Source organism: Saimiri boliviensis, chromosome 12, assembly GCF_048565385.1.
Source record: "Saimiri boliviensis isolate mSaiBol1 chromosome 12, mSaiBol1.pri, whole genome shotgun sequence".
Lineage (NCBI taxonomy): Eukaryota > Metazoa > Chordata > Mammalia > Primates > Cebidae > Saimiri > Saimiri boliviensis.
In genome coordinates, this window is record NC_133460.1 from 15,521,770 (window position 1) to 15,549,659 (window position 27,890).

The 27,890-nt window shown below is 38.4% G+C and overlaps 1 protein-coding gene across 8 annotated transcripts in view; it reads right to left on the minus strand.

Annotated features, from left to right (window-relative positions):
• The window catches only part of TNRC6A (trinucleotide repeat containing adaptor 6A), a 219,020-nt gene that overhangs the window by 63,069 nt on the left and 128,061 nt on the right, over nucleotides 1-27,890 (minus strand). For 7 of the 8 annotated variants that reach the window (XM_074381914.1, XM_039477909.2, XM_039477911.2 and 4 more), the window contains exons 3-4: nucleotides 12,029-12,116; nucleotides 4,081-4,102 (exon numbers count right to left, since the gene is read on the minus strand). In XM_074381914.1, coding sequence (XP_074238015.1) covers nucleotides 4,081-4,102; nucleotides 12,029-12,116 — 110 coding nt within the window. Of the gene's footprint in view, nucleotides 1-4,080; nucleotides 4,103-12,028; nucleotides 12,117-27,890 lie in introns of those variants that run through there. The other variant, XM_074381913.1, reaches the window with a different exon arrangement.

Genomic DNA, 27,890 nt, shown 5'->3' on the forward strand with positions numbered 1-27,890 from the left:
TTGTTTTTAAAGAAACAGAAGTGGTGGAGCCCAGATTCTGGCTCAGGCACATAGAAGGTGCTTTAAGTCAGCTATAATAATGTCTATAATATGAATTGACATGCAGCTGACTTAACAGCTATTGAATATTTTTATTACCCTCTAAATCAACAGATGTAATAACATTGTGCTTGACAGAAAAACAACTATTAATGCTAGAATTGATAAAAATAACTGTGCCACTTGTGGCAGGAAAAAAGCATGGATATGTTGATTCAATTTCATTGAGTTTTTAATTAACCCAGAAACAGAACAGCAGTAATAAACCAAACTCCATTATTTGATCACCAAAATAAATAAATAAACAAACAAACAAACAAATAAATAAAACAAAACCTTAATCTTTTTTTCTCCATTGCTGTTTCCCAACAGGATCTCCCCAGGCTTCCTACATCTCATTTAGGAAGAGCTCAGGGCTTTGTTATTCTTTGGAAGATAGCTTGCTCATGAAATTACCCAAAAAAAGCAATGGCACTGATATGAAGGAGTGGGATAGGGAGGGGAAGAGACAGAGGAAAAAGAGGACAGAAGAGAGTAAGAGAGAGAAAATTAGTTGTCAAAAATCAACAGTGCTTACTTTTTCTTTTGCAAGAAATGTACAATCAACATGCTTCCCAAAAAAGCCAATGTCAGCCAGCTGTGGAGGCTCACACCTGTAATCCCAACTACTCAGGCAGCTGAGGCAGGAAGACCATGTGAGCCCAGGAATTTGAGACCAGCCTCGGCAACATAGCATGACCATGTTTAAAAAAGGGAAAAAAACAAACAAATAAAACATCCTGCTCCTGTAGTCCCAGTTACTCAGGAGGCAGGAGGATTGCTTGAGCCCAGAAGTTCAAGGCTGTAGTGAGCTATGACTGTGCACTACGCTCCAGAGTGAGACCTTGTCTCCTTTAAAAAAAAAAAGCAAAAAAAAAAAAAAAAAAAAAGGTCAATGTCAGAGTTGAAAAACTGTTTTCAAAACAATTTTTTATTCTCAATCAAGTTCCCAAGGACACTCTGAAGAAGGGACATTAGCTCTTTCCTTGCCTTTACTCTATATATACCACAGGGCATCTTAAAATTTATCCATCTAGTGCTATACCTCACCAGAAGTTTTTTAGCACTCCACTCCCCTGCTGTTTCAAGGAGATACTCATAACACACATATTCTAAAAGACATTTTAAATATTCAAATATTTGTGCTCTTTACAGTTTTTCAAAGTTCAAGTCACAAGAATAAAACTTTCAAGAATGTCATTATGTCGCCCATTACACTTCAGAGCTATGCTGGTTCTGTAAGATTAAAAATTTAGTTCCTCACACATTAGCCCCATTTCAAGTACTTGACAGCCACATGTAGGTAAACTTTGTCTTTACTCAGACTCTACAATACAGAAAGAGAAAAATCATGTTGACAATATGAACTGCAAGAGAAGCAAGAATTCTGGAATAGGCAGACTCTTCTAATTTTTACATGTTGGCATTCATTTTAAAATTTACAGGATAATAATAAAAACACTGTGAAACCAGAGACTGGGGAGACCTGACAACTAAATGCTAGTAGCATCTTGCATTGGATCCTAGAATAGAAAGTAGTTAATGGAAAAACTGGTGAGGTTAGTTAGTACCATTGTTAGATTTTTGGTTTTGAGAAAGGTACCATGGTAATGTAAGATGTTAATGATGGGAGAAGCTGAATAAAGTGTATACGAGAAGTCTCTGTACTACCTTTTCAACTTTTCTGTAAATCTAAAATCATTCCAAAACACAAAGTTTAGTAACCACTACCACTACCAAGTGGGCCACATTTGCCCCTCAAGTCTCCAGTTTGTGATCTCTAACCACTGTGTGAGCCCCACATCATAAATACTACCTAGACAAACACACAGCACAGAAATAAAACAATACGTTTTCATGAATCATAAAAAATGTGAGCAATTATGAAGAGAAGAATGACATGAGTGAAACTGGTGACAAAACAACAGAATGTATTCTGAAGTGACTTTCATATACTCAGCCTATCATTCTCAGAGTTGTGGAAAAATCTAAAAACAGGACTAAATATGTTCATATTCTATGTAAGACTAGAAAAAAATGATTTATATTTGGAAATGATATAAACACTAGGTACTCAAATACATTGAAGAAACAAATATCCATGAATCAGTAAAAAATCTAAGAATATAATTAAGTGCCCAAATTTGAGATAACATCCTAAGGAACTGGAAAGGGAGAGATCGATGATAGCTGGAGAGACCCATCCAGGGATGAACTCTGAGAGGTTTAGGAAAGCTGAAAGGCCTGATAAAGACATCCTTGGCTGAGAAATCGGATGAAAAAGAAACAAGAATGAACATTAAAGAGATAAGAATGCTCTAAAAAGTATAAGGAGTGATAGGAAACAGGCTGGTTAGGTCAAGGGAGGTTAGATTAATGAAGGCCTTAAAAGCCAAGCAAAAGGGTTTGGTCTTGAAGCAGTAACAACTAGGGACAACTGACCATTGCTATATGGGGGACAGGGGTGGGGAAAATAGTGTTTTAGGAAAAATAATTTGGCAATGTTCCTCCCTACATTCCACATCTTTGTAACTGTCTTAGACATTCTAAGTTCAAAGCCACAATATCACCTTCATTCGTCTTCTGATCTCATCAGTCGCCAGTCCTGTCAATTATATCTCAAATATCTGTCATCCATCTTCTACCTCTACAGCTAGGACACCTCAGTTCAAATCCTCATGATCCTCTCTAATCTTGCTTCTATTGGTGACTCTAGGCACTACTGGCAAAGTTAAGTTCCTAAAGCAGTTTATGACCATGACATTCCAAATCCAAACACCTTTGACGGCTTAACCAGCATGAAGCCCTGTGGCTCCCCCTATCTTCTGTCACTTCCCCACAAGGCTAGAGACAAAAGAGGTATGTTGTATTCCTCATGCTGTCTACCTGCCTCCTCTGCCCAGAATGCCTTTCTTCTCTTAGCTCTACCTTTTGAATCCCTACCTGTCTTCCAACCAATACTTTCCATGTACAGTGGTTGATAGCTTTAAAAAACGGAAAACAAAATAGAACAAAGCACCATGTCATTCTGCTTAAGTCTTGAATGTCTCCTAACTGCCTGTCACATAAAAAGTCTAAGCTTGTTGGTACAAAATGCACATAAATGAACCCGCTCTAACCTGGCCCCTATCTATCTCTTCAGCCTCAACCCTGCTCACTTAGCACTGAATATTTAACGCTCTAGGAATACCACCACATACACCACATCACATTATTTCTTATCTCTGTGTCTTGAATCATGCTTGAACCATTTCATTCTTTCTTTAGCCATTTCATCTTTTTTTTGAGGGGTAAGATTATGCTTTTGATAGAGCTTAAAATAAAATTCAGAATCTTGAGACCCAAGAAGTTCAGCATCTGAGGACTTTACACCTTTCATTACCAAGTAGTCAACTCCTGGGAGGGTAAAGAACTCCTGATTCAGATTCTGAGAGGAATTAGTCTCCTGTTTTCTTATCACTCTGATCTCTTTTGCTTGGGGTCTAACGGGTGCTGTTCAAACCTCACACGAGTGTAAGGTTTGCAATCTACTCTTCTACTATTCTAAGCAGTAATACAGTGATGGATGTCACTATCTGCTTATAAGAAGGAATGGGAAACATCATACAGAGAACAAGAAATAAAGTAGGCAGAACCCCAAGGGATATATATGGCAAAGGTCCTAGAAGTTACCCCACACAAGACCTCTTAGAAGGAAGACTGAAGGAAAGGTGCCTGAGCCCCAAGAGTCAAAACAAACGAATGTGTTAGGAAGCAGTGCTTACTTACTCTTATGAGACAGTTTTAAGGCAGGTCTGAGGTAGTGCACTCTAAATGCGGTCACATACACCAAAATAACCATGAAACCCCAAAGGGCGACCCCAGGTTATGTCACTGAAGAAGTCTAACCCCACCCGTTTCTTTCATGCTCTTCTATTTCCCATCCTTGAGGTGAATAAAAATGCATATAAACAACCTTGCTTTAATGAAAAAAAAGGATAAAAATAGCTTTAAACAACGTACCTTTGATTTTTTGTTCAGTGGCCTAAAATAAAAACAAACAAACAAAAAACAATGTAAATATGAAACTGAAAGAAATGGATTGTTATGATAAAATGTTCATATATTACTGTAAGACATATACACCTTTATTAAATAAGGAATTTGTCAAATAGATGAACTGTACAGGAAAAGATATGCGAGGAAAGCATGCTTTTCCCACAGATGTGCCCCATTATCCCTGATATTGCTTATTAATTTAAAAAACCTAATTGTTTTGATAGTAAGCATAAAAGACATCACTGTATGCATAAAAGACAACACTGTATGATAGTATATAATTTTTTAAATGGGAGCTGCACTTTTCTCATGTTCTTTAAAAATGATTTTTATGTAACTGTCACCTTTACATGTAATGGATTTAATACATTTTGCATGTTTAAATGGCTTCAAAAATTGTTACAAGTGATAAAAAGATGAATTAAGTTTTCTGCAAGAAAAGCTGTATATAATCACTTTAGCCAAATTAATAACAAATTTAACTCCTGGAGGTTAGGCTGCTATTACAATTAAACTTAGTCAACTTTTAAGTACCTAAGTATTTTTGAGTGGAAAAAAATTTCAAACTAATTTATCACTTCTGACACATCTGACAATGTGTTAAAATTACTGTGATCAGAAGCTGAACTGACATGAACTCTGCTTTCACCGCCTTCCAATGCCTGCTCCTGCTCTTCCTTTATTTTCTGACACCACAACTGAGGAGAGGGGCTTGAAGACAGCAGGGTTGTCTCCAGGTGACTAGCTCAAATTCCCAAGGGCCTCAAAAAGAACCACAGACAGAAAAACCCAAGCCAAAAAAAAAAAAAAAAAAATCGACCTTTTGATCAAGATCAATATTATTGAAATCCTAGAAATAACAGACAAACAGATACAAGAACAGAAAGGGAGGTGAGGAAAGACTGAATAATTAGTAACTGAATAACCAGGAGTTGTTTCTAAATGGAGATAAAGCTTTTCTTAACTGCCACGGGGCATGATAATTCATTTTGCTTAGTTATATGAAATTACTGTTATAAAAATACCATTTTAAATTATATTATTATAGATACATATGGTAAAGGCCATAGTAATTACCCTTATATTGAAGCCACACCAAACATTAACTTTTCCCCAGAAAGGGAGGGAGTCTCAATACACTAAGTGCTTTGCTAAGTTTTAGAGCACTAGTGAAATACAAAATAATGGAGGCTCATCTTTTACTTTATGGATCAAAATTTAAATTAAAACAAAAAACAAAAAACAAAAAACATTATTGATGGAAAGACAATGCCAAACAACCAGTCAACTGGCTAACAACACTTCATTTGTTTTTGGGAAAATTCTTGTTAAAATTTGAGAGTAGAAAAACAAGTCTTATCAGAGGGAAGTTAGTATATGAACACTTTTAGGCATTAGAAATGCCACGTCAAACAATAAGATGCATAATCTTCTGCTGCCAAAGAATTGGCACAAAGTTTCTTTTACATGTTGAAAGCTTTCCCCCTGCCCCACAACTCTCCTGGTCTCTTTCACAATTTATTTCCAATGGAAACTAAGTTTCAGAATGGGAAACCATGACCAGATAATCAAAATCCAAAATAGGCCAGGTGTGGTTGGCTCACACCTGTAATCCCAGCACTTTGGGAGGCAGAAGACGGTCGGATGCTTGAGGCCAGGAGTTTGTAAGGTCAGCCTGGCCAACATGGAGAAACCTCGTCTCTACAAAAAAACACAGCAAAACAAAAAAAGGATACAGTGTTGTTCTTCTAAGCCTTATGACTTAAAGGACATATGCTACACAACAACTTTGGAAAAACTCCATGTTGCTTCAAAACAATAGTCAACCTCATTCAGTATTCTGTCATCTACAGAGAATGGCCCCATAGAGACACCCAAGGTGTGTCCGCCCCTGAGAATCAAACTTAACGCATTGAAGGAATGGAAGTAGTATTACAGAAACCAAGAGCTCTTCACGGAATAGGAAGAAACAGAACTAAGAGTTCCACTTCTTTAAAACAGGTTTTTGTGGGCTGGTGTGGAGACCGAGTACATTACTCAAATCATAAAAAGAATTTTCCAGGTGAGGTCAGTCATTTTAATTGTCTGCACTGTCCAAAACAATAGCCACTAGCCACAGGTGGCTACTAACCACTGACTGAAATGTGGCTAGTCTGAACTGAGTTGAGCAAAATACACATCAGATTTCTAATATTTGGTATTTTAAAAAGAACACAAAATGCCTCATTAATAATATTTTATGCTGACTACATGTTAAAATAGCAACATTTTAGCTATATTAGGTTATATAAAATATATTAAAATTAATCTTGACTGGTTCTTTTTACTTTGAAATGATCTCATCATTTTAACCCTCTGGGTCTCAGTTTCCTAATTTCTCCAATGGACAAAATAACTGTCCTGCTTATCATTCAGGGTTGTTATAAGGGTCAAATAATAAAATGTGAAAGATGTATTTCAGAAAAACTATACAACAGTATTTCAAATGTGAAGTATCACTGTAAATCCTCTCACACAGATAATTAAAAGATTCTGGCCAATCTTGAAGCAAAATTACTTCCATTTTTAATATATTATTCTTTAAAAAAATCTGAGTTATGGTTCCACGAGCAATGAGCACAACCGTCTCCTTCATTACTAAAGACAGCAGCGCAGTGGCAGAGCACAGCACCCCACCTCCTTTACTGTCAGGCTCTGCACTGCTTGTCCCAACACCATGGTCCTGAAGCACACTTCAGTGGTTAAGACCTCAGAATCTCAGGCCTGACTGCCTGGCTGGCTCTGCCACTTACACTGTGTGACCCTGGTCAAATGTGTTAATTTCTCTAAAGCCTAGTTTCCTCAACTATAGAACTGTGGCAAAAACACTCACCTGAGACTTGTAAGGTTAAAGGGATGTAACTCATATAAAGCACTTAGGACAAAGCCTGACTTATAAAAAGCATGCGGCAGACATCAGCTGCTGCTCTGGCAGCAGCAGGCTGTGGCAGCAGCAGCGGCTGCTATCTTCAGCCCCACCTGCCCATGCTTTGTTTGGCTCAGTCCTGGCTCTCACATTTGGAAATAAGCTGACTCTACACTCATCCTGTTTCCAGGTCTTGATTTTCTTTTTCTAATCATCCACAATGTCTTAACAGTGCCAAGTATTATAACCTAACATTAAGAATAAAGAATTAATCTAGCTCAATTCACTGATTTTAAATGAGACACCTAGTGCTCAGAGAGCTTTCCTATGACTTAGCAATCAGCACTCTGTCGAGAATCCGTATCTGTTGACTAAAACGAGTCTTATAAAAGAGGGAAAGAGAAGTGTAAGGCGTAAGGCGGGGCAAGATTGTCAGAGAACACCTAACTGCCCTTGACAAGCGCACAATTCAGGCCTGGTCATGTTACCACCAAGGTTATTAAGAAAATTTACTAATTAAACTGCTGAATATGATCCGCAAAAATGGCAATAAAGCTGGAAGCTCTCTATAACCTAGATCTCATTTAAACTTGAATTTTTCTTTTTTTTTTTTTTTTTTTTGAGATGGAGTTTCGCTCTTGTTACCCAGGCTGGAGTGCAATGGTGCGATCTCGGCTCACCGCAACCTCCGCCTCCTGGGTTCAGGCAATTCTCCTGCCTCAGCCTCCTGAGTAGCTGGGATTACAGGCACGCGCCACTATGCCCAGCTGTTTTGTATTTTTAGTAGAGACGGGGTTTCACCATGTTGACCAGGATGGTCTCGATCTCTTGACCTCGTGATCCACCCGCCTCGGCCTCCCAAAGTGCTGGGATTACAGACTTGAGCCACCGCGCCCAGCCTAAACTTGAATTTAATATATTTAAGTCAACAACACCTATAAAAATCCCTCCAGCTCTTAACACAGTAATGGCAAAAAGCCCATGGATGTGGAAACATTCTCAACACCAAAAGATCTCAGCTTGTACTGTTGCTTCTCCTCAGCCCTCAACCGTTATATGCTTTCAAGGAACTACAATTACATGCCTTAAGTAAAGGTTACACTAAACTATCCCTCTATAATTAACCTATTTCTCAACCTCCTTTTTCCTCCTCCTCACATTTTCCTTAATATCTCTTCAAGAAATTTCTTCTAAAAACAGAACCTGGAAAGAAATCCATGGTAACCTACTGCGACTATTGTCACCCCACTACTTTTTTTTTTAAGTATGGAAACTACATTTCCGTGCTGTATCAAATCATTTCCTAAGCCTGAGAATCAGAAAATAATAGCCCTGGTCCTTAGATATGAAACAGAAAAGAGTGTTATATATAATCTTTTATGAAAAGGTTTTTCAAAAAATTTTAAAAACAAAAGTCATCTAGTCATCTGTCTCCATATTGACTGGAAATGCACTAGGGCTGAAATATAAAAATTGCCCTGTTTTTAATGTGAAAAGCTTTTTAAAGAATTAAATATTTAAATTAATATTTAAATGATAGAATAATAAAAACTATCATAGTGGAAATATTGTTTTAAGCCTTGTTAGTGTCTGTTTTTATAGGAAGTTGTATTATCTGGCTTTTTATTCAAAATAGAAAATAACCCGTGGTGTGAATTTTTTTAAAAACCACAGTGGCAACTGGGGACTATTAAATCTATGCATTTTCTGTATTCATGGCATAAGAACCTATTTTATACCCTATTATAAAAATTATTGTGACACATTATTTCCCCATTTTAAAGTTCACCTTTAAATGATAAAAATATAAAGCAAAGTGTAAGGTAATGTTCTGCATGAAAACGATAAAGTCATGGCATAGGGTTTCGGCAAAGCACCAGCTGGAGGAGACAGATTTCAATTATATTCCTGGTTCTGTAACCATGATAAAACCAAGGTCAAACAATTCATTCTGATGCTTAGGTTCCTTGCATTAAAAATGAACAAATTTATTAGAACAGATAGTATCTGGTCTTTTTCAAAAATAATAAGAAAATATAAATTACATAAAATAGATTTTTTACTGTGTGAGTTTATGTTCCAACAGTTATATAAATGGGCCTGCCACCTGGCTCATGTAGATATCTCCCTGGATATACCTGCTGGCTCCTACTAGAGACAAAAGGCAAGTTCCAGGAAACCTGCCTTAAAAACCCTGTGATTCACAATTCTTCATATGGGCTGTAAGTATGCCATTTGGGGGTTTTCTTTTCTTTTCAAGAGCTATTAGTAACACTCTATGGAAATACCAGCTGTCCTCACTTCATCAACAGGTTGTATTCAAATTCAGTTGTAAGCTGGTTATTTGAAATTTGGAGAACAGTCTAATTTACAGTAGCAGCCTAGCCTGCTAAACTTAACATTTCATTTTATAAGTGAAAGAGCATGGAATTTGTTATTAGAGGTATTAAACCTTCCTTTATATTGTGTTCAGTGGGTAGATACTGTGATGTGTCTATGAGACACACACGAATTCCCTGTCAGCGCTGAAGATCTGGCAAAAGAAGGAAAAATTTCTTATATCCCTAAGCCTCTGACGATGGTTCTAGTAAAGGACATAGTTGAGGTGAGAGACTGGAACCATGGGATGAGATAGGGATGAAGCAGGCAACAGTATGAAAAGCTGTCACTTCAGATTTGGAGACAAGTCAAATGGCATAATAATCACCATTTATGTGTTAGAGGCTTATTTATAAGGTGCCTACACATAAGTGATCACCTATACTGACTTGGTGATTTAGAGATTTGACTATACAAAAATGTAAAGAGGTACTTGTAACAATTAGAGCCATTATTGTGTATGTTACAACTTTAAAATTATATTCACAAAAATACAATATTTAAAAGTATCATTCAAGTGACCCTCTCTTTCTTAAAATTTCTCAGTAAACAGAATAAATTCCAATCAGATACACTTACATATTGTCTTAGGCCTCTTCTCTAGCCATTTCACATACATTCTGACTTATCAGCTAATTCTTGAACCCCTTAGAAGACACAGGGACCAACAGAGCCTAATTCAACACTCAGATGCTTGCCAAACTATTGAATCTACATAAAGTATACCCAAGCATCCATTTCAATAAACCTCTTAAGTTTCTTAGAAGCCCTTTTCATTGGCAAATGGCATTTCACACGATGGAACAAAAGTCTGATAAGCCTTTACCCCAACCTCAGACTTACAGAAGACAACAACTCTTCTCATAAGAAATTCTGAGCAATGACCAACCAGACTGCAAAGACTATCCTAAATAAACAGCCTCTGACAGAGGCCCAAGGCATCGGTCAATTCCAAACCACATGAGAAGTCTACCAAAACCCTAACCATGGCATAAACCTATGCATCCCTTCCCAGGCACCCCTGAGAGCAACCAAAAGGCAGGTAGGTGGCTAGGGCCACATCATCTCCTCTCATCTCACACTTAGTTTTCCTCCCGTAATGCTTGCTGATGACACCCCTAGGCTCAGGACATGTAGAACTGAATTATTTATCATTTTCCCCTTTCCTTGTATCAGGCTCAGAGCCTGATTAACTGTTCTCAAATGCAGTCACTCATCTGGAACCTGTAAGTCAAATCTAAGTTGACTCTCCCTCTATACCCTTTTAACAAATTCTGTGGATTACTTTAGTAGTCCCTTCACCAGCATTTCAGACTCTGGCATCTATCCCTTCTAATCCAATTCCACAATTTTTCAAGGTAAACTTACTAAAATACAAACTTTTATGTGTTATTCCATTAAAACATTTTCAGATTTTTCCCCAAAGCCCTCAGAAAACCTACTAACCTTTCCTAGTTCAACTCTTCAGAGTATTCTACCCTTGGTTCCCTCCCTTTCCTTCAAGCAAAACCCATCTTTTAACACATACAGGTTACAACTTATTTTTGAGTTTTCACTGCTTGGAATCCTTTTCTATTCTGCTCCTTATTCACCTGACTAATTTCTACTGTAAGGAAATTTCTCTATCCCTCTGCCTCATCTCAGGCTGAGTCATGCACCTTTCTCTGCACTGTAACAGTTTCCCATAAAAGCCTAACATGCCATAGTTTCATAGTTTGTGTTTTCCCCCTATTAAATAATGTGGACCTAAGTATCTTGCTATAGTCTATATCCAGTTCCTAGCACAACGCCTGGCTCAAAAGAGGCATATATTAGAAATTAAAATAATTTTTCATTAGAATTGAGAATTGAATCAGTAATTTCACTAGGTCTTTTAGAACATTTTAATGTCTTGAAACCTTGACATAGATGAGTGCCCAATTTAACTATTATTGGCTTTTAGTATTAACAATTTGAAAAATTTTTAATTACAGATATATTTTTTATTTTTTACTTTGCATTTAGTTACAGTTTCTTATACTACATTAGCTAGTTTAGAATTCTCTTGCAGTAAACAACGTCCTAGGTTTAAGGCTAATATACACTGCAAACTTTAAAAATCAGCCCAGGTACTAAATAAAAAAGGGAAAAGAAACTGACACTTTTACTTCCTGCTGTGTCTATTTGGATTTCCTTTAATATTCTATTTCTACAGTACACATAATAACATCATCTCACTTAATTCAAACCTCATTTAACAAAACACAAGGAAACTAAGGCCCAGAGAGGCTAATAAAATTTAAGGCCACACCATTCTATGTGCTATGTGGGAGAATGAGATTTTAAATCCTCTCAACATGGCTCAAATTCCACGCTCTTCCCACCTATAAAATGGTATGTTATGAAACACCCAGGAACAGCTAGTTGAAAGATAAACATCTATAAAATGTACTTACCTTTGAAAAACTATTGGCAAGATTAAACAACTATGCATTAAATTGTACAAATTCAGCAAGTTACTTTATATGCATATTCAAAGCCATTAAATATTAAAATGAATCTCCATTGAAACCAAAACATTAAATCAAAGAGTAATTTTCTTTTTAATTCTGTTTAAACTGCTTAATATAAAGTTTATACACATACTACCTTCTTTTGAGCAGCTTCCTTCTTTTTCTTGTCGTCTTTTTTCTTTTTCTTTTCTTCCATCAACTGTTCTTCTTCTTGCACTAAATCCCTGAACCACACAGTTGCAATTAACTTTCCCAAAATGTATGAAGAGATAAAAATAATGCTGCATACAGGTTCATTTTCACTTTTTCACTCTTATAAGAAGACATGGCAAATTATTCTTATATCATTCATTGAAATAAAACACAACTTGTAACCTACCTCTAACTATATAGCCACTATATGGTACAATATACTTTAATAAGCCACAGGTTGTACAGCTTTTATCTTATATCAAAGAAGACAACCTAAAATTAGCAAATTTTACACTGGAAAACAAGCAATTTCTTCCAATCCTAGAATGTAAATATCATCATTTAAGCTGGAGTTACCCTACTACTGGCCCCAATTATCAATTAGTTACTAATGGCAATGCCTGAGAGCTCCCCACAATCCTCTCCCAGCTAGGTTTCTGGAAGCTACCTTTAGTTTTCCTTGCTCTAAACAGCTTTGTAAATATTTTTAGAACATAACTTATTAAATAGGTGACTTGTATTTCATCATTACAAGTTCATATTCTATAAACATCCCAAAGCATTCTATCAATTATTGGGAAACAATAATATACTGTTGTTTGCTTTGAGATGGAATCTTGCTCTATTGCCCAGGCTGGAGTACAGTGGCACGATCTCCACCTCCCAGGTTCAAGCGATTCTCTTGCCTCAGCCTCCTGAGTAGGTGGAATTACAGGCACCCACCACCATGCTTGGCTAATTTTTGTATTTTTAGTAGAGACAGGGTTTCACCAAGCTGGCCAGGCTGGTCTCAAACTCCTGACCTCAAGTGATCTGCCCGCCTTGGCCTCCCAAGGCACTGGGGTTGCAGGCATGAGGATGGGGATTGCAGGTTGTCCCACCATACATAGCGTAAAAATGCACTCTTTAAAGAAGTTTGTTTAAATTTGTTAAATCTCAAATGGTTAAAGTTGTCAAGAGAACCTCTGGTTCAGGATTTCAAAGTGACAAGACTGGGCAGATGTGTTTCGGGAAACAGGTTGTTACCTTTCAGGAAAAAAAGGTTATTACTTTTTTATTCCATTCAGAGCTGATGAATAAACAGGAGCAAAAATTGCCTCACCTAAGAATAAACACAAGAGAAGTCTAAAATGAATGTTTTAGGCACCATCCTTTCTGGTGGAGCTCTAGAAAGGGTCCCAGAAGACCAGAGCAGGACAGCATGAGGCAAAAAGATTGACCAAGGAATAGAAAAGCCATAGCTACTCAACCCCTCTCACCTACTTCCCATCCAGATGCCGATGAGGCCACAGGTAGTAGCTGCTTCTGAAAGCAGCCTAAAGCCAAACAATACTCTCTAAAGAAACAAAACTTTCCACAGGAGTCTGATAGGTTCTTCAAAGGGTCGGGTTGTCCCAGAACAAAACCCTTCTTATTGGAGGCTGCTGCCACTCCCTCCATCACATTGTAAAGTAAAGCCTGCCAATCAACACCCTACACATAGATCAGCCTTCCCGTTCAGGGAAGGAATCTACTGGGGAAAGAAATCTACACAAAGGTGGAAGAAACTTACTCCTACAGTCATCACCCTAAAGTCTAGACCGTAAGCCTTCCTTCATAATGCCAACAACCAAAATCACCAGTTACCTAAAGAAAAGCACCACACACAATGAAAATACCTAACTCTGCCCTGAGGAAACTTTCCAGAGGGGACACTAAGAATATTGGGCAGACAAGGAAAGGTTTGGAGATACGAACTAGACATTTGAGAAACTGCACATCATTTATCAAGGCTGGAGTGCATATGGAAGTAGGGATGTTACAGAAGATAAAAGGAGAAAGATAGGTAAGTGCCTAAGAAACTGGAAGGGGTTCCTATAGATGGACTGCAATGACATTAAACAAAATTTAAGTTGGCTTTGCTGATGGACGAGAATGAGAGAAGATGCAGACAGAAACTGAAAAATGAATGACATTATGCACAACTGATGAAAACTTAGTGAAGTTAAGTATAGGACTACTAAAATCAGCTAAGAGGATAACTGGAAGGACACCATGATAACTGCTGCCATATTTCGCTGCCATTTTTGTTACAAGGAGAAGTGTCATGTGGCTAATGGAGTAACATAACAGATTTCTGCCAACTGTGGCCATGACTCACTCTCTTTTGAATTCTGTGTGCGGGAGGTAGTAGGACTGAACAAGCTCACTAACACTACTATCCAGGGAAGTCAGGGAGCAAGACAGCCACAGCATATGAGAGCAGCAGGGTAAATTCAGTAAACATCATCAACTAGCTTACACCACTGGCATGTTACCTACCCCGACACATGCAGAATTCAAGATTAAAAGCTGATTACTAGCTCAAAATACTTAATCTTCTTCAGCCTCTGTTTCATGGAAAAAAAACAAACAAAAACTGGGGATAAATGACCATACGTGTTAAAGTCACAGTATTTTTATAAGAATTAGGAGTGCTTACTTAGCACAAAGCTTATCTAGTAAGCACTCAATTGCCAGTCATGAATCCAACTCACCAATCCTTAGTGGCACCCAAAAGGCTTGTCTTTACCCTACTTGTGTCAAAATATTATAGGTACTTATCTTTCAGAAACATCTAGCATCTTCAGAATTTGTTCTTCATGTTCTGCTGTGAATTACAGACATGCCCTTTTCTCATCTTCTGTGTCAATATAATTTTACTCCATGTGACAGTCTCTAATTAACTGGAATACTTTCTCCTTTCTCAAACTTCATATTAAAGACTTACTGATGAGACTACTAGCAAGTGTTTTCCTGGCCAAAAATATCCCCTTTAGTACCTAAAAGATGTACCACATTCCTTTTCAAGGAAATATCATAATACCAGCCGAAACTATAAGCAGAGAGGGGAATAAGTTCTGTTCTTCAACACCATCATCACAGCCAACGCATCATGCTTTTCCCACATCTCCTTCTTCAGAAAGTCAGTTGAAAAAAAAAAAAAATTCTGTACTCAAACACATCAGCTTCCAGGACTTAAATGTTAATAGAGACTCATTTAAGACATCTGACTGTATCATTTACCACAACTATCAAGAGGAGTAAGGGCTGATGGATTTGAAAGGCCTAAGTGGGCCACCCTGTTTGATGTATGTGGCACCAAGACAACACTCCAGTTAGCAATCATCCATGCCCTGAAGGCTACTTTGCAGGATACCCCACATCTGTAAGTTCTGTGAATCTATCTCCTTGCTCTGCAAAAACCAGACTCCCCTTTTATCAGCATTTGACTTATGTCCTGCATCTCATGTATAAAGCCTTTATGGTGGCCTATAAAAATCAATGCCACTGAGGAAACTTTCTAGGAAGATGGAAATATTTTCTAACTTGATTGGAGTGGCAGTTACATGGGTGAATACATGTGTAAAGTCATTCACCAGTACACTCAATGTTTGGATTTTACTTTGTGTAAGTTGTATTTTAAAGTTGATTTCATACATTGACTACAAGAAATGCAATGTTTGGATCTGAAAAAACAAACAGATCAAGATTAGGATGGTATATTCCACACAACAAATCAAGCTAAGCCTCAAATTTTGCCCACATCTTCCAGTAGCCACTACAAACGATTTACTTGTATGGTTCAAGAATGTGTTTCTGGCTAGGTATGGGGGGCTCAAGCCTGTAATCCCAGCACTCTGGGAGGACAGAGCTTGAGAACAGAATAGGCAACATAGTGAGAGTCTGCCTCTATTTAAAGGGCCTATCATGGCAGCAGGGTACACCTCAGGGTTATAATGCCCCTCCTACTCTTGTGCTTCCTGACACTTGATGGTCAACTTTTCCTACATTCCCAACCTGAGTATCATTAAAATTAATCCCTTCTGAAGAGCACTCTTGTACACTAGTATTGGAAGTATGTATGGACTAGCACTAAGCTTCTGGTGAGCAATCTGGAAATATCTATTCACAATGAATTTTTAAATGTCACAACCTTATGATTAATCAATTCAAATTTAAGTCTCTGAAAAAGAAAACTGTACAAAGACAGATATTGCAGCGTTAAAATCATAACCAAAAACCAATCTATAGGGAAAAGTTAAATCATACTGTAATCACATCATGCAATACTACACAGTAATTTAAAAGTGGGGGGAGGGTAGATTTCCAGTGTACAAAACCAGCTCCCGATAGAAACCTCAGGCGCTGAACTTCGCATTTACTTATTTACAGACAGAGTCTTACTCTGTTGCCCCAGGGCTGGAGTGAGGTGGTGCTGGTCTCAAACTCCTGGGCTCAAGCAATCCTCCTACCTCGGCCTATCAAAGTACTGGGATTACAAGGGTGAACCACTGCACCCAGTCAGGAAACAGGATTTTCTTGCAGGAAAAAAATTTCTACAATTTTGTAGGAACAACTGAACACATCTGAAATAAGAAAACAAGCAAACATTTGGTACAGGTTGTAAACAAGTTTAGTAAAATAAGACATGTTTAAGAGCTGTTACAACTGTGGAAGGCTTCATGGAGCAGTAAGAAGCTGAGCTGGCTCGTGAAAAACAGGCAAAATTTTTTAGGAGCACAGAAAGGTGTGAGCATGAATAAAGTATGGAGACTTGTCAGCATGACAATTCCAGGGACGAGCGTTGACTGGAATTGAAAAAGGGAAGGAAAATGTTGGATAAGAATGGGCAATAAATCAGCAAAACAGGGTGAGAAGACCATTTCAAAAATCTAAGTGAATGTGTAGTTCCTCAAACTACCATGGTGGCAGTGAAAAAAGAAAGCAAAGAATACATCTGAGATCATTCAAGAGAGCATAACAATTAGCTGGGAGTGGTGGTGCATACCTGTAGTCTCAGCTACACAGGAGGCTGAGGCCTGAGAATCAAGTGAGCCTAGGAACTGCAGGCTGCAGTGAGCTATGACTGTGCCACTGCACGCCACCCTGAACAACAGAGGGAGAAATGACAATAACAGGACAAGGGGTTAGGTGTCTATTTTGCTTTAGGAAACAGAAAACAGGAAGCAACTTTCTAGAGGGCCCAACTAGCCTATCAGTCAGCAACACACCACAAGCCAGCTCATCCTCACATAGAAGCCAGCTGTACGTTACAAGCTAGAAATAAAAATACACTTCACATCTTCTGCCAAAAAACATTCTGTTCTCCTACTTTCTCCCTTGCAGATCCCACCTTCTATTTCCTTCCAGTCTTCCTCTTTCCCCATTTGATTACCACCCCCCTATTCCTTTTCTCATTTTTATCTTCCTACCTAAATTAATCACCAAAACCAGTCTAGCACTACACAATAGGAAGTCACTGGTAACCTTCAAAATTACAGAATTTACCAGACAGTAAAGATGAAAGTTGAACTGCAGCAAAAATAGGTAAGGATGTGAGATGGAGATTTGGATCCATTTTTCCAAAAGCTTCAGCAGTAAAATGAAGAGAACAGGATAAAATAAAGTTTTGTAGATTGTTTTAAAATAAGGGCGACTAACACTTATCTGGAAGTGGAAAGGGATTATCATATGGAGGAGTAAGGAACATGCTAGAGGCTATTTACAATAACTGATAATTATCTACAAATACAGAAATAGTTAAATAAAATGGATACATCTCTAAAATGGAATATTACACAGCTGCGAAACCAAGGTTTCCTCTACATCCTGATGTGAAAGGATCAGGAAGGCATAAAGGTAACTGGAAAAACAACAAAACAAAATCTAAGCCTCAGTGTGATATCTTTTTGTGTTGGGAGGGATACAAATATACATATTTACATGTCTTTGTAGGTGTATAAAGAAATTCTGGAGGTACATACACAAATTAATAAAAACATGTATTTGTGACCGAGTATGAACAGACAAGAGGACAACAAACGGGTGGCAGAAATGCTGTATATTTCTTAGGTTAGCTTTAGCTGGCACGTCTCCCCCTGAGGAAGGAAAGATAATAGCATATAAACAGGTAGCAATAAGGATCCAGATGACAGTATGGATCTCTTAAAAAAGTGGGAAGTCGGCCGGGCGCGGTGGCTCAAGCCTGTAATCCCAGCACTTTGGGAGGCCGAGGTGGGTGGATCACGAGGTCGAGAGATCGAGACCATCCTGGTCAACATGGTGAAACCCCGTCTCTACTAAAAATACAAAAAATTAGCTGGGCATGGTGGCGCGTGCCTGTAATCCCAGCTACTCAGGAGGCTGAGGCAAGAGAATTGCCTGAACCCAGGCGGAGGTTGCGGTGAGCCGAGATTGCGCCATTGCACTCCAGCCTGGGTAACAAGAGCGAAACTCTGTCTCAAAAAAAAAAAAAAAAAAAAAAAAAAAAGTGGGAAGTTGAACTTGAAAGGGGCTTCCACTAGCACCATAATTTGAGCAATAAGTTATGCTAATAAAAAATTATAAACCACTGAATAAAATAAGAATCCACACTGATATGAATGAATGAGTGAGCGAGCAAATGGGGAGAAGTAACAAAGCTTACAGCAAAATGTCAACTAATGTAGAAAGAATGGTGGACTTTAAAACTCACTATTTGGCCCTATTGGTTAAGGCAAGCACATTGATGAGAAACAAGACATTTACATACTCTCAAAGCATCTCCCAGCAATAGTGTTATTAATTACAAGAGGAAAAATACTAACTTTACAGTGATGAAACCTGACAGAGATCACCTTACCCAAGCAGTTGAAGTTAACCATCACCAATAATGGGATAAAAGGACATCATGCATCTCCTGACATGATGTACTGAGAATACCACATCAGTTCTGTACTATTCCTGCCAAAAATGCATAACCTGATCAGGTCATAAGGAAATATCAGACAAATATAGACTGAGGGACATTGTATAAAGTAACTAGCCTGTATTCTTTAAAAATATCAAGGTCCAGGAGGACGCCGTGGCTCACGCCTATAATCCCAGCACTTTGGGAGGCCGAGGCAGGCGGATCATGAGGTCAGGAGTTTGAGACCAGTCTGATCAACATGGTGAAACCCTGTCTCTACTAAAAATACAAAAATTAGCCAGGCATGGTGGTGACTGCCTATAATCCCAGCTAGTAAGAAGGCTGAGGCAGAAGAATTGCTAGAACCCGAGAGGCGGAGGTTGCAGTGAGCTGACACCATGCCACTATACTCCAGCCTGAGTGACAGAGTGAGACTCCCTCTGGGAAAAAAAAAAAAAAAAAAAAATCAAGATCCTGAAGAACAGAAACCAAGAAACTTCCAGAATGCAGGAAACTAAACAAACATGAAAACCAATGCTACTTGTGATCTTGAAGACCTGACCAGGAAAAACAAAATTTATTTGGCTCTAAAGGGAATTGTTGAGACAACTGGCAAAATATGAATAAGACCTGTAGATCTGCTATTAAGACTGTGCCAGTGTTATTGTACCCATTTTCATAATGGTACTGTAGTTAGTAAGAAAATATCTTTGATGTTTAGGAGTAAAGCGGTTATCATGTCTGTAAGTTACTTTTAAATGGTAAAAAACAAAACAAAACAAAACAAAACCAGTATGTATATAAAAAAGAGGAAATAATAAAATAAATGTGATTAAATGTTATCATTTGAGGATTAAGCGTTAAGGATATTCAGAAGTTCTTTGTCCTATTCTTGCATTTCTCTACATCTGAAATTAATTCAAAATAAAAAGCTCAGCAGAACACGGTGGCTCATGCCTGCAATCCTAGCACTTTGGGAGGCTGAGGTAGACTGCTTGGGCCTAGGAGTTCAAGACCAGCTTGGGAGACATGGCAAAACCCTATCTCCACAAATATACAAAATTAACTGGGTATGGTGGCGCATGCCTGTAGTCCCAACTACTCAGGAGGATGAGGCAGGAAGATCACTTGAGCCTGGGAAGCAGAGGTTGCACAGTTAGCTAAGATCATTCTATACTGTGTTCCAGCCTGGATGACAGAGTAAAGCCGTTTCTCAAAAATAATAATTAATTAATTAAAGGCTCAGACTGAAGAAAATTAGTGAGTTCAAAAACTGAGAAAATAGATACTCCACCGTAAGGACAGAAACATCTACCATTTACAAAATACTCTGAGATATTATTATCCATTTTGAATCCACAACCCTGAAACATAGAACTGATATTATTCCCCTTTGACAGTTAAAGAAATCGAAGATCAGAAAGTCCTAATGACTTGTCAGATAGTACAAGGCTGTGGTAAGGCTGACCCAAAACTCAGTTTGCTAAATCTACCCACCCAAATCCTACCCTTCTTTTAAGGCTTAATTACTAACTCCTTCATGATTCTTTCCAATCCAAACAAACCTCACCATTGACCTCTAATTAAACAATACTCATTTTCTAATTATTTTATTTCGAGACAGCATCTCTGTCACCCAGGCTGGAGGGCAATGGCACAACCTCAGCTCACAGCCACCTCCGCCTCCCCGGTTCAAGGGAGCCTCCTGCCTACTTGTACAATACTGCTGAGTAGCTCAGACCACAAGCACCCGCCACCAAACCTGGCTAATTTTTGTATTTTTATTAGAGACAGGGTTTCGTCATGCTGGACAGGCTGGCCTCAAACTCCTGACCTCAGGTGATCCACCTGCCTCAGCATCCTAAAGTGCTGGGATTACAGGCTTGTACCACTGCATCCGGACTTTTCTAATTGTTTTGGATGTTAATCTCACTCTTCCAAATAGGACTAATTACTGCTCTGGGAACAAAAAAACAGTCCTACTTGTACAATACTCCCTGTCACTGACACTTTAATTAGATTCAAATTCCTGCTTCTTTGCCTTTACTAACACTATAACCTCAATATCACGACCAAAAATGCACTCTTAATTCTTGCTCTTACCCATATGTTACTTCTCCTTTAAAGACCAATTCAATTCCCATCTATTCAAACTAGCATTTCTCAGGCTGCATAGCATGCAGTGAAGACCCCTAGCAGTTCCACCACCTACATGTGTAACCTTAGCAATTTATTTCATTTCTCTGAAGCCTTCATCATCCTCTCTCAATGGGTGGTTGTGAAGATTTAACTGGGTAATGCGGATGAAGTACTTAACAGATGCATCTAAAAAGTATACACTGAGACTAGGTGTGGTGACTCACATCTGTAATCCCAGTACTTTGGAAGGCCAAGGTGGTAGGATCACCTGAGGCCAGGAGTTTGAGACAAGCCTGGGCAACATAGCAAGACCCTGTCTCTATAAAAATTAAAAAATTAGCCAGGTACAGTAGTCCCAGCTACTCAGCAGGCTGAAGCACGAGGATCACTTGAGCCCATGAATCAACACTACAGTGAGCCACGATCATGCCACTGTATTCCAGACTAGGCAACAAAGCAAGACTCTGTCTCCAAAAAATAAATAAATAAATAATTTAAAGTGTATACTAATTGCTAGTGATGAGAGACTAGGTGCAAAGCACTGCACTAAGCTAAGGTTAGGATGCAAAGAAGGTTGCAACCAAAGGAGGGAGTACATATAGAAGAAAATAAGACTGAATACATAAAAACAATTATAACACAATGTAGAATTAGGTGGATGCAAAACCAACAGTTAAAGGTCCCAGATTCCAAACCAGACCAAATCAGGTACCAGGTACTAAAAGAAAAGCATGCTATCAAAAGATAAATCTATAGGCCAATAACCCTTACGAATACAAACATAAAACTTCTCCACAAAAGACTAACAAACCAAATCTAGCAACATACAAAAAAGGACTACACAAAGTGGATTTATCACAGGAATGCAAGGTTAGTTTAACATGAAAATCAATCAATGAAATATACCATGTTAACAGAATGAAGGACAAAGCTACATGATGATTTCAAGAGACTCAGAAAAAGCATCTGACAAAATCCAGCACCCCTTCACAAAACAAACACACTCAAAATAGGAATAAAAGAAAATTTCCTTAACCTGATTTAGGCCCACAGCTCACAACATACATAATGATAAAGACTCCATATTTCTCCTCAAGATCAGGAACAAGACAAGGATGTCTGATCTTGTCACTTCCTATTCAACATTGAGCTGGAGATTCCAGTCAGAAAAAAGAGAGTGCATGTGTGAGTAAGTGTGCACCAAAATTGGAAAAGATGTAAAACTATTCACAGATGACAGGCTCTTATACACAGAAAGTCCTAATGAATCTATACACATAAAGACCACTGGAACTAATGAACTGCACAGCTGCAGCAGACAGGATTGACATACAAAAATCAACTGGCTGACACATGCTACAACATGGACAAACCTTGAGGACACTACGCTAAGTGAAATAAGCCAGTCACAAAGGACACTATGACTCCACTAATGAGGTATCTAGAATAATCAAATGCATGGAGACAGAAAGTGAAATGGTGGCTGCCAAGAGCTGAAGGGAATGAGGAGTTATGATTTAATGAATGAGTACAGAGTTTCCATTTTACAAGATGAAGAGTTGCAGAGATGGATGGTGGTGATGGCTGCACAACAATGTGAATGGACTTAATGCCAACGAACTACATCATTTAAAATGCATAAGATGGTAAATTTTATGTGTTTCACCACAATTTTAAAACTTTAAAAAATCTACTGTATTTCTATACAGTAGTGGTAGACAGCCCAAAAAGTAAACAAGAAAACAATTACATCTACGATAGCCTCAAAAAGATTTAGGAATAAACTTCACAAAAGCACAATTACACACTGAAAACTACATAACATCTTCAAAGATAATTAAAGACCTAAATAAACAGAAAAGGATTCCATGTTGATGAACTGGAAGACTTAATATTGTAAAATGCAATATTGTTCATAATGACCTACACAATCAACACTGTTCCTATCAAAATCTCAGCTGTCTTTTTGCTGAAACTGACAAGCTGATCCAAAAATCCATATAGAAAAGCAACCAGAGGCCGGGCATGGTGGCTCACGCCTGTAATCCCAGCACTTTAGGAGGCCGAATCAGGCAGATCACCTGAGGTCAGGAGTTAGAGATCGGCCTGGCCAACATGGCAAAACTCTGTCTCTACTAAAAATACAAAAACTAGCTGGGTGTGGTGGCGCATACCTGTAGTCCCAGCTACTCAGGAGGCTGAGGCAGGAGAATCGCTTGAACCTGAGTGAGGGAGGTTGCAGTGAGGAGAGACTGTCCCACTGCACTCCAGCCTGATGGCAGAACAAGACTCCATCTCAAAAAAAAAATAAATAAAAATAAAAATAAATTAGCCAGGTGTGGTGGCACATCCCTGTAATCTCAGATACTCAGGAGACTGAGGCAGGAGAATCACTTGAGCCCAGGAGGTAGAGGTTGCAGTGAGCCAAGACAGTACCTTTGCACTCTAGCTAGGGCGACAAAAGCAAAACTCCGTCTCAAAAAAAAAGAAAGAAAGAAAGAAAGAAAGAAATGCAACCAGAATGATCAATGCAATCTTTTAAAAAAAATTTTTTAACAGTCTCTGCTTATCCAGTCAATGCAATCTTGAAGGAAGACTCATACTGATTCCAAACGTATAACAAAGCTACAGTAATCAAGACAGTGTGGAAGTGGCATAAAGATGAACACGAAGTATCAACAGAATCGAGTCCAAAAATAATTCTTCATTTTATAATCAAATGACTTTCAACAGGGCACCAAGATTAAAGTCTTTGCAACAAACGAAGCTGGAATAACTGGATAGTTACGCAACAAGAATGAAGTTGGAGCCCTCATGCTATATGCAAAACTTAACTCAAAATGAATTACAGACTTAAATGTAAAAACCAAAACTATAAAATTGTTACAACACAAGCAAATCTTTGTGACCTTGGATTTGTTGCCAAGTGCACAAGCAACAGAAAAAAATATTAGTAACCCAGATTTACAAAACTTAAAATTTTTGTGCTTTAAGAGACTCTTCAAGAAAGTGAAAAGAGGCTGGGTGCACTGGCTCACACCTGTAATCCCAGCACTCTGGGAGGAAGAGGCGGGTGGATCATTTGAGGTCAGGAGTTCAAGACCTGCCTGGCCAACATGGTAAAACCCTGTCTCTATTAAAAATACAAAAATTAGCCAAATGTGGTACATGGCTATAATCCCAGCTATTCAGGAAACTGAAGCAGGAGAATCGCTTGAACCTCAGAGGTGGAGTCTGCAAAGAGCTGACATCATGCCACTGCACTCCAGCCTGGGCAACAGAACAAGTCTCCATCTCCCCCCATCCCGCCCAAAAAAGAAACTGAGAAAAAACACAGAATAGGAAAAAATATCTATAAATCATATATCTAATAAAGGACTTGTATCTAAACTATATAAAGAACTTTTTCAATGACAAAAATATCACCTAATTTAAAAATGGGAAAAAATCTGAATAACCACTTCTCAGATCAGATACACAAATGGCCAATAAGGACATGAAAAGATGCTATTCATCATTAGCCATTAGGAAAATGTAAATCAAAGCCACAATGAGATATCACTTTACATCCATTAGGATGGCTAAAATCAGAAAGAAGGACCCTAACAAATGCTGGCAATGGAAAGGATGTGGAGAAACTAGTACCTCCACACATTGCTGATGAGAATGTAACACTGTGCAGCTGCTTTGCAAACAGCCTGGCAGCTTCCCAAAAAGTTAAATAGAGCCTGAGCAACACAGTGAAACCCCATCTCTACAAAATATTCAAAAAATTTGCTGGGCGTGGTGGCACACGCCTGTAGTCCCAGCTACCTGGGAGGCAGAGGTGGGAGGACGGCTGGAGCCTGGGAGGTGGAGGTTGCAGTGAGCTGTGATTCTGCCACTGAACTCCAGCCTGGACAACAGAGAGAGTCCCGTCTCAAAAACAAAACAAAACAACACAAACAAAAAGTTAAAAAGAGTTACCATATGACCCAGCAATCCCATTCCTAAGTTGAACTGAAAATACATGTCCAAATAAGTATTTGTACATGAATATTTATAGCAATATTATTCATAATAGCCCCAAAATAAAAACCGTCCAAATGCCCATCAACTGATGAATGGACAAACAAAATAAGCAACAGCCATACAATGAAATTTATTTGCCCATAAAAAGGAATAAAGTACTGATATATGCTATGTGGTGGACGAACCTTGAAAACATTACGCTAAATGAGACGTCAGGTACAAAAGAATCCTTTAGTATGATTCCACTTACATGAAATAAGCAAATCCACAGAGTTATAATAGAAAGTGGATTAGTGGTTACCAGAGTCTGGAAGGAAGAGACAAATGGGGAGTGACTGCTATAGGGTTTTGGGTGAGGGGGTGAAAATTCTAGAATTAGATGGTGATGATGACTGCACAACTCTGTGAATATACTAAAAACCATTAAAGCATACACTTTTTGGACTTTAAAAGGGTGAATTTTATCATGGGAATTTTATCTCAATAAAGCTGTTATTTAAAAATTGAGAGAGAAAGTGAAGGGTAGGTACATTCTGAGAAGGAAAAGTTGGGAACAGGGCAAAAGGTGGAAGGGACACTGCTAAATCATTCGCTGAACAAAAACCAGACGTCTGGGCTTTAATTCCAGAGTCACTGGAGATGAGTCAACAACGGTTTCTAAGAAATAGTGATTGACAGGCCTCAGAAATGTGGCTTGAAGATGATTAACCTGCAGCGGTACAGAGAACGCACATTTTATGCCTCTATCTTTAAAAGGTAAGATTTTCACTATATGCCTCACATGCAAAAGGATTCACAAATGGAATAACATGTATACCATATTTCTCTGACATCATTTATATAGTCAATTATCAAGAAATAAATGATATTTAAAAGGACATTTAAAATCAGCACATTCTTAAGTACCATTTCCTCCTGATTGTGCACACATGTAGGGAAACTTCAAAAGAACAGGAGAAAGAAGGGACCAAAATCAACAAAACAAAGACGTCATAACTCTAAAAATACTCAATATTATTGCAGCAAACTGCTCAATAAGTGCTCCCACTGAAAACCACTAAGAACAGCAAAACAACTGAGTTGGTTTAATCTTGTTTGTTATTATACAAAATCCATCCAGTCACTGTTTGCAGAAAATATCTTGTAAGGTTCAAAGTATAAAATTCCTCAACCAGGTTTCAATCTGTTTTGAATATTCCATTTGAAACAGGAAGTCAGCTGAGTCATCATCACATAATATACTACTGCTAAAAATTCAAAATGCTTTTCCCTAGTTACAAGAGTGGAAATGCTAGGATTTCTGCTTCATAGCCAACTCAAACACACAGCGTATGCAAATCATTTTTAAAATAAGACATCTTAAATAGGAAATTTAAACTATATTTATTTTCATGGGTGGCTTTTTTTTAAGATTGAAAGAAACTATGCCTTAGTTGAATATTACTTCCTTTTGAATCTCAAACATCTTCCTCTTATTGATACTATTCAGCTCCTCTGACAACCTCCTCATAAAGAAGCAGTTTCTTAATCTTTGAGGAGTAATGACCCTTTGAGATCTAGAACATTAAGGACCATATCCACGTGTGTGTGTGTGTGTGTGTGTGTGTGTGTGTGTGTGTGTGTTTAGCATACATTCAATTTATGCAAACTACTTCATAACACCTGTGGTCCCTCCTCTGTGGAATCGGGATGAGAATCCTTGTTCTGGTGGCACCATGCCACCGTAATTTCAGTGGGGCATTCTTTTAAGAAAGCGTATTTCGAGCCCGGCCCCAATGTTTCATTTTGCTACCAGGGTTTAGCAGTTCATCACTGGTCAATGCTGAAAACAAGCAACTTTTAGGTCCCACAGTAAGGATGCTACCTTCAGCACTGATCTTCATAAAAGCAGTAATCATTATGACCGATCAATTTAAATACAAAGACCTGTAATTACTGTAACCTCAATATTTAAAATTACATCCCAGTTCAAACCAACTGTTTGGCATTTCCTAAAATTAAAGAAACACCAAGTCAGTGTAGACGAGTATTGGATAATTTTCGGTTAATTTACTTCAAAGTGCTGTGGGGAGGGAAGACCAAAGATAAACATATCATCACCTATAGGATATTCCTGCCAAAAAGGATCAACCTGAACCTAATCATACAGACATGGCCCCAAAAAATGCAAATTACAGTCTGCAAAAACAACTAGTCTGGACTATTTCAAATTGTCATTGTCACAGGAGAGGCAGAAAAGGGCAGGAAAATGCTCCTAATGTAAGAGAAACTTCAGACAACTAAATGCAATCCTGGAAGCAGGGATTGAGTGAAAGAACAAACATAGCCTTAAAAAAACTACGAAGACAGGCCGGGCGCGGTGGCTCAAGCCTGTAATCCCAGCACTTTGGGAGGCCGAGGCGGGTGGATCACGAGGTCAAGAGATGGAGACCATCCTGGTCAACATGGTGAAACCCCATCTCTACTAAAAATACAAAAAATAAGCTGGGCATGGTGGCATGTGCCTGTAATCCCAGCTACTCAGGAGGCTGAGGCAGGAGAGTTGCTTGAACCCAGGAGGCGGAGGGTGCGGTGAGCCGAGATCGCGCCATTGCACTCCAGCCTGGGTAACAAGAATGAAACTCCGTCAAAAAAAAAAAAAAAAAAAAACACTACGAAGACAATTGGGAAAATCTGAACAGGGGCCAGACAGTATTGTAAAGTTAAACTTCCTGTGGGTGATCATTTGATTGCTGTTAAGTAGAATGCCCTTTCTGTGAGGTATCTACTGCCGTATTTTGGTGTGCAATGTCAGGATAGAAAAAATGTGGCAAAATACCAATAAACACTAAAACTAGATAAAGCGATACAGGTATTCCTTGCAACATTTTTCAGATTTTACTTAAGGTTAGAATGATTTTTTAAAATTAATTAATTATTTTGAGATGGAGTTTTGCTTTTGTGGCTGAGGCTGGAGTGCAGTGGC